We start from the raw sequence: 17,464 nt of genomic DNA, 5'->3' as shown, positions 1-17,464 counted from the left end.
AGAAGAACCTACTTTTCATTAGCTACAACTTTGCTTCTACTTGGTCTATATATTTCATACATACACCATTTTTTTCACTTTTTTAAGCTATATTTTTGCTAAGAATATTTTTTTTTTTTTTGATAAGGTACTTACTTTTTGAGTCATTTGCCAAAAACCGTCCAAAACCATGTTTTTTTGTTAAAAATGAACATATCCACTCGCAAATAACTCGAAATGTATTGCCATAGGGAAAAAACTCTATAGAACAAAAGTTGCTTAGACTACATCATTTTATCCAATTCCGGGCGTATTTTGAATATATATTTTTCACCCACGAGAAGGGTGAATTGTAAACTTTTTCTTATATAATAATAGACAATTTTAACTACCTACTTCCAAATTTTCGTCCTTCCTTTATTTTTTTTTGGGTCAGATTGCTCTTTGATCAGGCTACTAACTCTAAATTTTAACAAAATCTAATACGTCAAGACAAAAACTAATTCAAAGTGTGTTGATTTGACCAGGAATAGCTTTGAACTTGAAATATTTGACACAATTTCTGGAACTTATTTTCTAAATTCTCAAATTAGACACATTTTGGTTTAAAAATATAGGTGAATTGTTAAGATATATTATTATGTAAGCTAATTATTCAACTAGTTTCCTTTTTTCATATGTTTCTCTTGGGATTAAAAGAATTGTTATCTTTTGAAAGAGAAGATTAATGAACGAACTTTTAGATAATTAAAAATATCAACTTCACCCTGCACCACGGGGGTTGATTTCCACATGGAATACTAATTAGTTAAGAGTTTATCTTTTAACAGATTTCCAAGAAATATGCTACTACAAAGTGTTTCAAGAAATATTTGTATTTACGTCATTTCCAAAAAAGTCTACAGCCTTTTTATAAATTCTGAACATATTTCATTAGAGAGTTTGCAATAATTTATTATTTTGTGTGTACTCCGAGTTTTTAACAGACGATAAAATGGCGATATTTTAAACTGTATAAGGCTACGGCCAGAAAAGCAACAATTTATGGCGCTGTAAGAGCAGTAAAATGAAGCGCGAAAATGGGTTCCACGGTGAGTGTAGTGGATGGCCAGACTGAGCTGTAAAATATCGCGCAGCAACATAGCAACATAGGAGAGGACCCATTTTCGCACTTCATTTTACTGCTCTTACGGCACCGTAAATTGTCGCTTGTCTGGCCGTAGCCTTAAAGGGTCCCCCGGTATTATAGGCAAAATAGTCTCACTCCCAGCATTTAATTTTTTTTCATTTTTTTAGTCCTATGTGATCAAAAAATAAGAGAATAAAAAAGTTGTAATAAATTTTGTGGAAGTATAGAAAACTAACGTTTTCAGTGTTTTATTGTTAGATAAAAAATAAGACTAAGATCAATTTTAACACCCTACCCCCTCCTCTCCACCTAACCTCCAAAAACGTAATTTTTTCGTTTTTGTTTTTTTTTAGGTGAGATGTAAAATAATCAATTTATAAATTTCAAAAACTTCCCACGCTTAGTTGAGGTTTTTAAATGACATGTAGGTATATTTTTTATAGATCCGTAAGGTGAGTGATCCAGAATTCTAGTAAATAACTCCAAATTACATTTTTTTGGACAAAAGCGTATAACTTTCTTTTTACTTCTACTATCTATTTTTTTATTTTTGTGTGTCTTATTTTATTAAAAACTATATTTGTAATTGGTTTCAGATTCTTCCGTAAGATGCGCCACCTTCAAAAGTCCGAAAAACTGTCTTTTGGAGATTTTCCCCATTTTATAGACTTGAAAATAGATCAAATTAAGGTTTTTTATAGGTTATATAATGTAAAGTAACTGAGTCCTTTAGGAAATTTAAAAATTGTAGAAATACGTTCAAACCCACCAAAAATATTTATTTATTACTAATTTAAAATCTACTTCAATAAAGTAATAAGTAAGTGATATAAGTTCTTGGTTTGTGGCAGGTGTCGTCGATTGACGACTCTCTGGAATTTACCTACCAGCTAGGTCTTCTGGCGTCTTTTTAGGCGTCTGTCAATCAGTGGAGGGTTGAATAATTCGTATATGAGATGATTTGGATGGTTTGTGCTGCGATTCATGTATCTTCTGAAGTGGTCAGCGACCACATCATTGATGAAAGGAATGTTAAGGTCTGCATGAATGGTTTGTTTTGACACGTACCATAGTGCTTTAGCTGATATGCGAATAGTCTTTGACTGGAATGTCTGTAGTATTTGGGTGTTGGATGGTTTGCTACAGACCCACAGCTCGATTCCGTTTGTCTACACTGGGTTGAGTATTGTTTTATAGATGGTCAGTTTACTCAGTTTGTTTTCTAATGAAAGTTGCGATCGTCTTCTGTTGATTATCCAGTTCATATTTTTAACTTTTAGGTCGAGGTGTCGTCGTTTGGCTACGTTATGTGATTTCCAAGTAAGTGTTTCGTCTAGATGAACGCATAGGTACTTTACTTCTGTTTTTATTGGTATAGGTAGATGAATTATTTAGGTGTAGTTGTGGATATCTAATTCTTCAATTTGTGAAATTTAGTTGACCAGATTTGTTTCTGTTGGCGTTTATTTTCCAGCATCTAAGCCAGTCCTCTAGTTCATTGAGATGATTTTGCAATTTATTGAATGCTTAAATATTTCGTTGATGTTTGACACTAAAAACATGGGGGTTTTATGCGTTCTTTTTGAGGGTTTAACGTGTTTGTCTTTGATATCTTGAAGAACTAAGTTGCTTCAAATAAGTTACTTAAATTATCTATAGTCTATAAAAAAAACCTTGACTTGATCTAATTCTAATAAATTGAGTAAAATCCCCAAACACCCCTACAGACCAGTTTTTCGAATTTTTGAAGGACGCGCATGTTACGGAAAAATAAGGAAAATAGAAATATAGTGTTTGATAAAGTATACAAAATAAAAATAATAAACACGTTGCCATCTCAAAAAACGTTATACCTACGCTTTTCTCCAAAAAAAAAATAAAAATACATTTTGAAGTTACGTACACTCAACCTACGTGTCTATAAAAAGTGCACATATTTTGCAAAGGCCTTAACCATGCGTCTGAATTATTTGAAATTTTTAAATTGAGTGTATATCACCTAAAAAAAAAATAAAAACCAAAAAATGGGGTTGGTGGCGGGGAAGGAAGACGGGGATTGTTAAAATTGCACTTATTTTTTAAACATATTACACAAGTCTTATTTTTTAAATACATATACTGTAAAAAACATAAAAAACATGAATTCTGAGAGAGAAGACATTTTGTCTATCTTGGTGAGAGGTGCTCTTTGGCAATAAATAAATTTTCTACGTACAATTTCATAAACACTCAATAAAAGTCTTAACATTATTATTTTGATTTAGATTGGGTGCCAATAACTACACCAGATGGTTGGGTATTACTGCCAAGCGTATCGTCCAATGCAACAATGCCACCTTCCATGGACTCATCAACAACAGTCTTACCTTCCAGTTCCGTTTCCTCCATATCTACAAGCAGCTCTACATTTGGACCTATCACTTTACCTACACCGTTCGACAAACCAACAGTTCAAAACGTTACAACAGAAGCACCCACAGCAACAGATAGTTCTAGTATTTCTTCGAGTACTATCGAAGTTGTAACTATTGAGAATGAAACGGACACAGCTGACAACTCTACTATCAATACAACACCACCGTTGGAAAATTTTGAACAACCTGTTAATATGAGCGATTTCACTGATGGTAAGACTATTTGAATGTTATAATCAATACTTGCTCAGGTCAGCAGAGTTCAGCTAAAAACCCATATCAATAATATAGATTCCATTTTAAAATAAAAAACTATGTCAACAATAGTTCTGTTGGGATATCCTAGTGGTCTCCGTGTATTTGTCAGGTCACATACACCTGCACTTTTTATCATTCTATGTATATTTTGTTTCTTACAAAACTGTCTTTGCGTTATTTTAAGTGATTCTTATCGCTTTTAGGTAAGAGCCATTTTCCAGGATCCCAAATTTCAGAGAGCTCGAGGCATCCCAAGGGTTCGGTCACCGATGGAACTTATTCGGGGGTGCCTTGTCCGAAGAAGGGGTGGATATAGTTGCTAGGCGACTGGTCAGGGGTGAATTCGGCGCATATAATCCATACTTGGGATGCATTGTCCTAGCATTGTTATTCCTCTGTAATTGTTGCAATCTGTTCTATCGCCCTTTTTATAAATCGGCACTGTCTGTGCCTTCTGTCAGTCCATCGGTACCTATCTGTTCTTCTTTCCAAACTGCATTAAATATTTTTAATAATAGCTCTGTTGCATTTTGTCCCATTTATTTGATCATTTCACTGGTTACTCTGTCATAGCCTGGTGCTTTTCCGTTTTTCATTTCTGCAATAGCTTCTTGCAGTTCATTTATGGTTGTAGGGTCTACATTGTCTACTTCTACTCTTTGGTTCGCTACATTGTTTTCTTCATGATAGCAGTGAGTGAGTAGCATCTCTTAGAAATATTCTTTCCATCTGTTCATCCTCAGATATTTAATGCTATTTATAAAGGGGTGTAGGAAAACGGATTATGGCGTAGGCTCTACAATTTTGAGCTTTACAACCTTTGTAGTGAGCCTAGTATTGGTAGGCCCATCAAAATAAACAGGCTACAGTCGCTAGACCACTTAAAGATAATGAAGGATATGGAGCCATACAAACACATTCATAACTAAAGATTAGATGGAGTGAGGAGAAAAGGCACGAGTGTTAAGAGTACGAAATTGGAAAACCAAGACGAAGGATAGGAAGGAATGAAAACTACTAATTCTAGAACAGGCCAATACCCACTATGGGTTGCAGAGGCAATGTTGATGCTGATGGATGATATAAGATTGAATTGAGAAATGTCTAGGCAGAAGACAATGTTCGTGGCTCAATAATGTGACAGACTAGATCGGTTTAAAATCATTTTTAGGGATTGATGGAAATCAAGAATGATTTACCGAAATTATATCCAACCCTGTATGAAGAAGACGAGATAAAACACATTTAAAATTATTTTACACAATTTTACATAATGGTAATCAAATTCCGGATATAAATTCTGTATTTAAGAGAAAAATATTTTTCCAATCCAACTCGTATTTATATAAATATGCTTCACTGCATTTTAAATATTTTTCCGATTTATCATTTTCACGTTAAAATATCAAAACATGTTTTGTTTTACATAAACACAGATAAAACTGTTGTTTTCCTTTTCTTATTGGTGTATACCACCAGCCACACACTCATACATATCTCAACTTTCCTGTTTGGTATGCATTAAAATGCTAATTTAATTTTTTTCTGTTGAGAACAGTATGCGGCAGACGTATGTACCCTGAGGCGAGGATAGTGGGTGGAGAGAAGTCATCCTTCGGGAAATGGCCGTGGCAGATCTCGTTGCGTCAATGGAGGACGTCCACATACTTGCACAAGTGTGGTGCTGCTCTGTTGAATGAAAACTGGGCCATTACTGCTGCGCATTGCGTTGATAAGTAGGTATTATTATTATTTTGGTTTGGAGCTTTGGATTCCGTAACATATTTGTTTGTTTCCATAAGCCCTAGGCTTTGAAGGGTATTATGACAAATTTTGGAATTTATACATATATATCGAATTATTAATGCCTATTTTAATATTATCAAAGGGTATTTCTCTGTTATTTTGAATAATGATGATTTAACAATGAATAAATTGACTTAATCTACTTGGATAGTTATTAGTTCATTAATATATTATTTTTAATTATTTCGCCCAATAGCCATTAGGTATACTTATAGGTACAAAGGTTTAAATGTAAATTTAATATCTTGCAATACAAGATTACAATGGGACTACAATCAGTAGAAAAAAACATATAATACATACTCATATATACGTCCCCGTAGAATGAATTTTAAAAGTACATAATATAATTTTACAACGTATTACAAAATGGTAGGGGAGCAAAGTATGCTAAATGTGCATTCAATCGAGCGCTTTGAGGACTTATTAGGTTGTGAAGACTAGGTCCTAAAACCAAAAAAAAGTTAAGTAAAGTTTTCCATTTTAGTGGGGACTTTCCATTTTTAATTTAATTTTCCATTTCCAACAATCGTTTTTTAGATTATAGCGTCATCTACTCATAATTCGAAAAAATGTCTCGAATAAAAGTTACTTATTTTTACGTAAGAAATCCAAATCTGCAATAAAAAATGGGTGCTCCCATTTAAGATTTTAAAGTAAGCCAACTCCGTGGGGGGTCATGTTTGGTGCCCTTCGATAAATTTTTCGAAAATATTGAATACGTGCACTTTTCAGTTTTTCCATCTGATGTTCATTTCGCGAAATATCGCGGGATTCGTTTTTAAAATATTAAATTTACCACGCACCCCTTTCCGTGGGGTGTCGTGTTTGGTATCATTCGATAGATTTTTGAAAAATATTAAGTATGTATTTTTTAGTTTTTCGATCTGTCCTTAATTTGACGAAATATTCGCTTTTTTCTTGTAAAATTTTGGGACTCACCCATTTTCTTACGTCCCGCTCAAATCGTCAGATTTTTGAAATATACACTGTTTTGCATGTACTTAACTTACCTTATCTTAATCTGACGAATTCGAGTTTTTCTAAGGATAGATTTTTTTTCGGTCCCCCCTTAACTAACTCCTTTGCATTAATAGCCAATAGATATATATGTTACAGTTCAAGTTGATTATCCAGTTGGAGTTGACTCCAACTAGTTGGAGTCGACTCTAACGGCTGGTTTCAGTAAAAGTTGATTATAAATATAAAATGAAGATTTATATTCAACATTTACTAGTAAAAGTAGACTCCAACTAGGAAAAGTATACTCTTCCCAATGCCATTTAGTAAAAGTTGATTCTGATTCACACAAACAGCCGATTCTAAAAACTAAATGTTACTGAATATGTTAAAATTAGTCTAGGCTTTATCGTCGCCCCCGTTAGGTAAATTACTCCGATTCGAATTTTTTTTCACAAACTTACTCAAAAAGAGGTCCTTATAACAAATATACTGGGTGCCAGGCAGTACCTTGATCGATAAACTGTTTAAACAATTTTTTAGATAAATTCACAAAAATAATTTTTTCACTTCTAACAATTTTTTTTAGATCATTTGGGTTATTCTGAGCAAAAAAAGGTATTGTGTGATTTTTCTCTAAAATTGATTGTTGTCGAGTTATACGCGATTTAAAATTTGAAAAATGCGAAAATAGCCATTTTCAAGGCTTAAAACTCGGTTAAAATCCATTATTATGAAAGTCAGAAAGTGACCAAATCAAAGTTTATAGCCTCCTCTACAAGATCCAGCAGAAATTTTTGTCACTACAGTAGTCTCTCTTTATAACGCAGAAAATTTTTGTCGCTACATATTTTATTACTAAGCTTTACCTTTAATTATTAACAATGAGCGCTAAGTGCGTATTAGGCGGCCGTCAATGGTGAGTGCTAAAGAGATGCACCATTCCGGCCGTCCAATGGGGAATCTCACTCGCACTCACATTGACGGCCGCCTCAATACACGCTTAGCGCTCATTGTTGATAATTAAAAATAATATCTTATTAATGAAATAATGACAAAAATTTCTTCAGGGTCTTATAGAGGTGGCTTTAATTTTTGTTTTTTTTTTTAGTTTCTGACTTTCATAATATATAATATCGTATGGCATTTTTGCCTTTCGGACAGTTCCGGCGCCAATTCATCTTTAACCCTGTTTCAAGTAACTAGTGTCGATGTACACTAGCCCAGGGGGACCGACGGCTTAACGTGCTTTCCGAGGCACGGTGAGACGGCTCGTGTCATTATTGGAAATGAAAATGGTTTGTCTTTGGCAGGACGGCAAATAATGATATGTACCACCAGTGGTACATGTGCCACAGATTGAGAACCGCTGCTTTACATAATATGAGATAGAGTAGATAAAAATTATTTTTGTGAATTTGGTTAACAAAAATTGGTTAAACAATTTTTCGACTGCGGTACCGCGTGACACCCTGTGTATTTGTTATAAGGATTGTTATACGAATGTATTTCTTTGAGTAAGTTTGTGCAAAATATCGAATCAAAATAATTTACCTAACGGGGGCGACGTTACAGGCTATACTAATAAGTAGTTGAAACGGTAAAAACAAAGAAACGCACACTCATCAAAAATGCACTTGAGATTCTCGTATAATCAACATTTACTGAATCGATCCAGGAAGAGTCAACTCCAACTAGTAAAAGTTGATTTACATTTTTAAAATCAACTTTAACTGCTCGTTTCAGTTGGAGTTGACTCCAACTAGTTGGAGTCAACTCTAACTGAGAATCAACTTGAACTGTAACATATACAGGGTGTCCAGAAACTCTACCGACAAGCGAATACAGGAGATTCCTTAGATAATTTTAAGACAATTTAACCCAATTCACCTAGTCCGAAAATGCTTTTTAAGGGAGCTAGAGCTCTTTGAAGATGGCGTCATGAAATTAGTTTTTCTTAAATACCTCCAGAACGCTTCTATTTAGAAAAACGAAAATTGGTACGCTTATTTACTTTTCAGAGATGAATCGATTCCATCCATTACAAATTTCTAGGACCGCTCATAGGCGTCCGTTTTGGGTAGAGCAACGGGTATTTTATCGCATAACTTTTTTGTCCGTAACTTTTATGCATTTTTGACACCGGATTATTAAATTGTGAGGTATTCTAGTACTAAAAGGTACTCTTGCTTTAAGTCGGTAGGACACACCGTTTTCTAGAAAAATCGATTTGAAAGTTTTTCGTTTTTGGAATTTGAAAAAAAATTGAAAAAACTTTTCAACAAAAAACGAAGTATTTTACCAACATAAAGTAAGAGTAACTTTTAGTACTCGAATACCTCATAATTTAATAATCTAGTGTCAAAAATGCTCAAACATTCAAGACAAATAGTTATGCTATAAAATAACTGTTGATCTACCCAAAAGGGACGCCTATGACCAGTACTAGAAATTCGCAATTAATGAAATCGATTTATCTCTGGAGTATAAATAAATGTACCAGTTTTCGTCTTTCTATACAGTTTTTTTGATTTTTTTTTTAATTTACAAAGCGAAAAAATTTCAAATCGATTTTTCTAGAAAACGGTGTGTCCTACCGATTTAAAACAAGAGTACCTTTCAGTACTAGAATACTTCACAATTTTATAATCCAGTATCAGGAATGCATAAAAGTTAAAGATAAAAAAGTTATGCGATAAAATAATCGTTGTCCTACCCAAAACGGACGCCTAAGATCGGTACTAGAAATTTGCAATGGATGGATTAGACTTATATCTTGTAGATAAATACGCGTACCAATTTTTGTTTTTCTAAATAGAAGCGTTCTGGAGGTATTTAAGAAAAACTAATTACAAAACGCCATCGTCAAAGAGCTCTAGCTCCCTTAGGAAGCATTTTCGGACTAAGTGAATTGGGTTAAATTATCTTAAAATTTTCTGAAGAATCTCCTGTCTTTGTTTGTCGGTAGAGTTTCTGGACACCCTGTATATAAAATGTAGAGGTACATTTTCAGGGTACAAGGTTTCTCCCCATGTAATAATCTGATGCGCTCGAGTAACTGCAAAAATCCCCGCTTGGGCTCCCCTACCATAGTAAATGAAGGAAACAAGAAGATAATTCGAAATAGGATCTCAGTATAGATTAGTGCTAGCAGAAGAATAAGACCATAAAGAAAAGAAGAAGGAACTGAGTACATAAAAATAGCAGTACACAAACTAAAGAAGAGAGAAATACAACAAAAATACCAGCACGAAGCCAACGAAGAGTTCCAAAAAAAATTATAAATTGAAGAAGTTCAACGAAATCACTAAGAAATGTGAAAATATTTAAAAGAAAAATAAGCGGTCAGAGAGAAGAAGCATGCGGAATAATAAAATTTATCAAACATTTGGACGGAATAGTGAAGTGAAGAAATTACATTATAAAACATTAAAAAAGGAAAAAACTGCCTGAAAAAAAATACAATCAAAATTTATAGAAAACAATAAGAAAGAATATATTATAGAGGAAAATATAGTAAAAAGGGCAGTCAAAATGGCAAAAAGAAAAAGCTGGTAAAATTTTAAAGGTAGCTAAAGGAACGAAGGATATAAAATAAATATTAGATAATTTTGGACTCGCACACAAATGTTAAGAGGTAACAAAAGAAAAATAAGAGCAATGAAAGACAAAAACAGACATCTAAACTGGTGAAAATAGAAATATTAGAAACTTAGCAAGAATATTATTCTAAAATATTTGGGGTCAAACTGTTAGAGGAAGACAAAGTAACGAAATTTTACAGAAGATCAAGATAGAAAATGGACGAAGCCATAAATAGAATTAAAACAGGAGATAATAGAATATCTAGGAGGAAAGGTAAAGGAACGGATTTGGATAATTTGCAAAAGAATTTGGAAAAATCAAAAGATGCTTGAGGAATGGGAAAAGTATTTAATCGAAGTATTTAATCGTATTTAATATAATAAAATAGGAGAAGAAACGTATATGCATATTAGGTATTCGTGGAATGAATCCTGTTCAAAATTTTATCCTGTAATATTCATAAGAGACATTATATGATATAGTTTATCGAGATCAGGCTGCTAAGGAGCTTTTTAAAATTTAAAAATCCCTAGGGTGTTCCATGAAATATAGGGCTTACGACTATGCGAAGCTTGCGTGAAACTACCATTTAAACTTACGTTTGAAAAGCTCAGATTTATTATTATAAAATTATGTATAAAAATTGACGTGTCTAAAATTTTTAAAATATATAATTTTCCTCCATAAGTGAGTTCCACCCTATAGAGGGTGTTTCATTAATAATTGAAAATATTTTAACTGTAGATTCCTGGGCTCAAAATATTAAGAATTAAACCCAAATCACTTAAATAATATAGCTCCTTACTGAGTACTGAGTTACAGGGTATTTTATTTAAAAACTTAAAACCTATTTGTACCGAATCCTTTAAAACTTTCACACATCCTTGTTATACTCATCCTTAGTTACTTAGAAAGTGTAGGTACCCTACACCCTACTAAATGATTTTTTTAGCTACTACCAGAAGAATTGCTATTTTAGCACAATTTTTAGATATTATCCAGTACTTGCTATGTGTATAAATATAATCTTCGTTTAGGGCAGTCAATGAGGGTATTTGGCTCCGAATTCCATCCTACTATATCGATTTACTCGATATTTTAAAAGTAAGTAGGGAATAGCTCAAGAAACAAAGTCTACCCTATGCCGATGTGCGCTTTTATCTTGGGGTGGTTCCCACCCCTTCTCGGGGGTGAAAAATGTTTTAGTTAAAATATCCACGGAGCAGCATAGAGAACCTAATTTTAAGCAAAAACTGTTCTATAATTATTTTTTAAAAACTCAATACTTTTTGAGTTATTCTTGGTTGAAAATTGGACATTTTCATTGAAAAATTACACCTTTTCGGACGGATTTTTGCGAATACCTTAATAACTATGCATATACCAAAAAAACTATATAAAATATTTCTGTAGGTTATAAAAAACAAAGAGATTCGTTCCTTCATAAATTTTCTAGTTAAAATACAAAGAGGGGTATGGTAGGTAAGAAGAGTTTGTTTTTTTTTTGCTGCATGCTCAAATCGGTGTATTCAATTTGAAATAACTGAGAAACTGTCGATTTTAGGTGTATATATAATGATACTAATAACTTTTTTAGTGCTTGAAAGGCCCTTTAAAATGAGCAATACTAAATGTCGATTACATTCAAACTAAGCGAGATATTCTGCAAAAAATTGATGACTAATGTATTTTAAGAAGAAATGAGAAGTATATTTAACCCCTCATCCATCACAATTTAAATACATCGTTTTCCTTCTTCAATACTTTTTACTATAGTGTTATGTTATTTCTATGTTCAAAAAGTTGGACTGGATTAAAATGAATGGTTTTTGAAAAAAACAATAAGATCAAATCATAGAGCGCATTTTTAAATTTTCTTAAAAAACTTCCTTTTCCTCCATGTAACTCGAAAAAGATAAGAGATGCGAAAAAAAGATACCACACAAAATGTAGGGCTTTTTCAGATAAAACTTTCCTTTTTATTTTTCGTTACTGTATCTCTTATCATTTTCAAGTTACATGGAGAAAAAGGAAGATTTTTAAGAAAATTTATAAATGCGCTCTATAATTTGATTTTTTTTTCAAAAGCCATTCATTTTAAACCCGTCCAACTTTTTAAACATAGAAATAACACTATAATAAAAGATATTGTGGAAGCAAAACGATGTATTTACATTTTGGTGGATGGGGGTTAAAACTACTTCTCATTTTTTCTTAAAATACATTAGTTATCAATTTTTTTTACAGCATATTTTGCTTAGTTTTAATGTAATGGACCTTTCATATAGCTCACTTTAGAGGTCTTTTCAAGCGCTACAAAAGGTGTTAGTAGCATTATACACCTAAAATCGACCGCTTTTCTGTTATATCAAGTTGAATACACCAATTTGAGAATGTACCTAAAAACGAAACTATTTTCACTTACCATATCTCTTTTTGTATAATAACTAGAAGATTTATGAAAGCAAGTGTCTCTTTGTTTTTTTATAACCTACAAAAATGTTTAATATAGTTTTTTTAGTTAGATGCATGGTTTTTAACCGGTAGCGGGTAGGAACTCCTTCTCGGATAGTCCTATCAGGGAAAGTGAATCAATCCCTGCCTTCCGCAGATTCCAGGTGTTTCCTGACCCGGGAAACTAGTACCTGCTAAGGGTCCCTTGTCCAGGGTTACGGATGAAGTCCACAACGGCGTCCAGGGCGGAGAAGAAGATCTTCACAACGGTCTGGGGGGCGGAGGTGGCAGCCCGACGGTTTTAGGGATAGTATAAAATCGAGGGGAAGAAACCCCGGCAGAAAATCCTGGTCCTCCAAGTTGGGGGTTTAGTCGTTGGACTGGTCCTCCAGCACTAGGAAAAACACAACATACCAAAAAACCCAAACCATGCCTCGGAAATGTAGATAGGAAAATTTCAAGACGAAAACGGCTACGGAAAAGGGCAATGAATATAGGAACATGGAATGTCAAATCGCTAACCGGGAAACTTGAGATAATAATAAAGGAAGTAGAAAAAATCAAATTAGACATTGTTGTACTCACGGAAACAAAGAAAAAAGGAGTTGGTTCAGAAACAAACGGACAATACATACACTTACATAGTGGAGTACGTAAAGACGAAAGAGCCAAAAAAGGAGTATCCATACTCATCAAACACAAGTGGAAAAAACATATAACAGATTGGGAAGCAATCAACGAAAATCTGCTACGAATGAATGTAGCATTACATCAAAAAAGAATCACTATTATTGCGGCGTATGCTCCATCTAATGATGAACCAGTTGCCAGGAAGGATGAATTCTTTGAAAAGCTCAATGACGTAATTGAGGAGATCGGTAATACACGAGAGGTCATAATTCTTGGTGATTTCAATAGCAGAACTGGACACCAAAACAATAGTGAGATTGTAGGCATCTACGGAGAAGATACGTGCAACGATAATGGGAATAGACTAATTTATGTATGTCAAAACAACAGACTAAAAATTGCCAATGGTTTCTTTAAACACAAAGATATACACAAATTTACGTGGACGCAACCAACCCTTACTTAATCTAAAACCAATCATCGACTACATCATTGTGAAACAAGTTTCAGAGCTAAAAATAAATGATGTTAGAGTCATGAGAGGAGCAAGCTGCGACTCTGATCACTTTCTAGTTAAAAGCAAGATTGTAGTTCCCTATATTACAAGCAATGAACATCAAATCGAAGAACAACTAGAAGAAATAAAAGAACCTAAGTATAACCTTCAAAGCTTTATTCATGAAAGTACTAAAGAGCTGTATCAAAGAAGACTAGATCAAAATCTCAATGAGCATTTAGAAAACACAACAGAACTATATCAAAACATGCTCTGGGCAATGCAGAAAAGTGCCAAAGAAGTGTTAGGAGAACAACCAAAAACCAAACCAAGCAATAAACTCTGGTGGAACGAGGAAATAGAAGAACTAGTTTTGACCAAGAAGAAGCTTTACCAAAAATGGTTAAATACTAAAAATGACGAAGATCGAATAGAGTACAACAGAATAAAGCGAGCAGAACAAAACACTGTTATAAAGGAGAACAACGATTTATGGGATCGCAAATGTATGGATATAAACACATATATAGGTGGCAGGAAAACCACAGAAGCTTGGAGATTTATAAATTCCGCAAAAAAGAATGATAAAGAAAAAGTACCCATACACTGTATACAGTCACAAAAATGGATGGACCACTATAAAAAATTGTTAACAGAATAACGAGGCGAATATCTAGAAAATATAGCTACATCAGGTATAGAAATAGAAGGAGAACATATAAATATCGACGTAGAAAGTCTGATAAAAGCGGTGAGAAACTTAAAGAATGGTAAAGCTTGCGGTCCAGAAGGTATTCCAGCAGAACTGATTAAAAATGGAACAGCTAAGCTATTTCGAATGCTAACAAAAGTCTTCGTCGAATTCTTAAATGGACATCCATTGCCTCATGAATGGAAAATGGCTTATATCTCATCCATCCATAAGAAAGGAGATAAGCGAAATTGCAAAAACTACAGGGGAATTTCGGTGACCAGCACACTCAGTAGACTGTATGGTAGAATACTGAGAGACCTAATAGAGTCCGAATATAGCCAATATGAAGAAGAAGAACAAGGGGGCTTTAGAGCTGGCCGCTCCTGTACAGACAACGTATTTAGTTTAAAACAAATTATAGAGAAAAAAACAGCCAGAAACAGAGAAGTGCACCTGATATTCGTTGACTTACAAAAAGCTTATGATAACATACCCTTAAATAAGATGTGGGAAGTTCTACATGCTTCACCAGTAAGCTACACTCTCACCAATGCATTAAAAAATCTATATGCAGGATCACGTTCACGAGTAAAGATAGGAAACTCACTTAGCTTTCCAGTAACTAAGGGGCTTAGACAAGGATGTTGCATATCTCCAACCCTGTTTAAAATCTACGTTGCAGCAGCACTTAAAGGTTGGAAGAGGAAAGTAAATGGAATGGGCATAGAGCTAAACAATACATGCCTCTACACGCTCCAGTTCGCGGACGACCAGGTCGTAATAGCAAACGACAGGGAAGACATAGAATACATGATGCGTAAGTTGGTCGAGGAATATTCAAGATGGGGATTGGACGTCAATATAGATAAAACAAAGTACTTATGTGTTGGTTCAGAAGAGAACGATATTCATTTTACTATGGAAAATAATCAAAAAATTGAAGCCTGCCAAGATTATAAATATCTAGGAGTTACATTTGATAAAACTGGAACTGATGACAAAGAAATTACTTCCAGAATTATACAAGCAAAAAGAGCAATCCGATGTCTCAATAATATTCTTTGGAGTACTCAAATATCGAATAAGAGAAAATTTAATATCTACGAGACTATGATTAAGAGTAGTTTATTATATGATGCTGAAACTTGGAGGCTTACAGAAAAAAATAAAAACAAAATTGAAGTAGTGGAAATGGATGCAATCAGAAGGTCATTACGTATATCCAGAAGAGAACATATCAGAAATGAAGACATTAAAAATCGAATGGGAATAGAAGCAACAATAATGAAAGATATAGAGAGAAGGCAACTGATCTGGTATGGACACGTAAACAGAATGAATGACGAGAGACTTCCAAAACAATGTCTGGAATGGCAACCTCCTGAACATCGGAAGCGAGGGAGACCGAAAGTTAATTGGACCACCGGCATCCGGAAAGCGATGAGCGCGCGAGACCTCAGGGATGACCTGTGGCAAAATAGGAAGGAATGGAATTTGGGAATCGGACAACGCCGCAAGACGTTCTAAACCGATCATATATATATATATATATATATATATATATATATATATATATATATATATATATATATATATATATATATATATATATATATATATATATATATGGTTTTTAAGGTGTTCGCAAAAAACCGTTCGAAAAGTTATTATGTTTCAATGAAAATGGCCAATTTTCAACCACGAATATCTCAAAAAGTATTGAGTTTTCAAAAAAATATATAGAAGAGTTTTTGCTTAGAATTAGGTTCTCTAGCGAATTCCGTGATAATTTTAACCAAAAAAATTTCCACCGCTAAGAAGGGGTGGGAACCACCCCCAAGATAAAAGCACACATCGCATAGGGTAGTCTTTGAATCAGGAGATAAGTAGAGGCTAGGCCCAAAATTTCATTAAAATCCATGCAGTAGGATAGAATTCGGAGGTAATAGCCTATTCTTGCTCCCATTGACTGGCGTAGTTCGCAACGATAAAGTCGGTATTTTTCGAGATATGTTGTTAAAAATGAAGCGGCACAGTTATTTTCATTAATGTATTTTAATTAAAGTAATAATGTTAGTATTATTTTTGGGTTATGTGAATGCATTTATTACGCAAATGAAATTTTAATCGTTATTGACAAAAAAAATATAATTTTATTTATTTAAATTTCTTAAAAACAATACATGCATTCAATATTTAAAAGCAAATTTTGCTTTTGGTTTGGATTAAGTGATTTGGATTTAAGCTTAATCTTTTAAACCTCGGAATCTACAGGTAAAATATTGCCAATTATTAATGAAACACCTCGTATATAAAAATTGACAGGTCTCATTTTATATAATTTTTTAAAACCTGATTAATTGCTCCAGAAGATAATGAAATGCAAGAAAACTTGGAAAAATATTTATTTACAAGTAATAAACAGTTGGAGCAAAACAAAGATTGAATTAATAAATACATAAAAACTTTTGTAAATCTAACAGGCTATTTTATTTGAAAAGAAGGGTTGATGTTACGCATACGCTGGAAAAAGATTACGGTGTTGTTGCCTTTCATTATTGTGTGAAAACCCTTCTGAGAAAAGATTATGGTAATTAGCAGCTAATGTAAAAAATACCGATAAAAACAATATTAAAATGAATAAAACGCATAAGTCAGAAGAATATTAATATTTTACTTTTACAAATTAATACTTTGTCATATCAATTTACTATTTTATTTGGGACTAAGCCACAAGATTAGCTTATTCCCAACTACAATAGCAAATTGATATGACAAATAAAATTATTATTAAGTATTAGGTTAAAAAAAACAATAAAAATAAAAAAACCAAAGATTACTTTTCGGGACGTTTTATTCGCACTATCTACTTTCACAGTAATTCAATATAATTTTAGGAGCTTAGTTGTCGACACTAACTTCGATATCAAACGACTGATAGCAGATGCATTATTTATTTCAATATATGTATAGGTACCTACCTAACAATATTATTCCATTCCAACAATGATTATCAGTTTTTAAAATTCATTTAGAATAGATATAACACGTATTGTACT

General features: G+C 33.3%; 1 protein-coding gene across 1 annotated transcript in view; it reads left to right on the top strand.

The window, feature by feature from the left end:
• The window catches only part of LOC114335635 (serine proteinase stubble), a 326,052-nt gene that overhangs the window by 286,671 nt on the left and 21,917 nt on the right, over positions 1-17,464 (top strand). The window contains exons 5-6 of the mRNA XM_028285901.2: positions 3,373-3,735; positions 5,339-5,516. Coding sequence (XP_028141702.1) covers positions 3,373-3,735; positions 5,339-5,516 — 541 coding nt within the window. The remainder of the gene's footprint in view (positions 1-3,372; positions 3,736-5,338; positions 5,517-17,464) is intronic.

Source organism: Diabrotica virgifera, chromosome 6 (assembly GCF_917563875.1).
Source record: "Diabrotica virgifera virgifera chromosome 6, PGI_DIABVI_V3a".
NCBI lineage: Eukaryota > Metazoa > Arthropoda > Insecta > Coleoptera > Chrysomelidae > Diabrotica > Diabrotica virgifera.
Note: the sequence above shows the minus strand (reverse complement) of the source record. Positions and strands in the feature narration are given on the sequence as shown.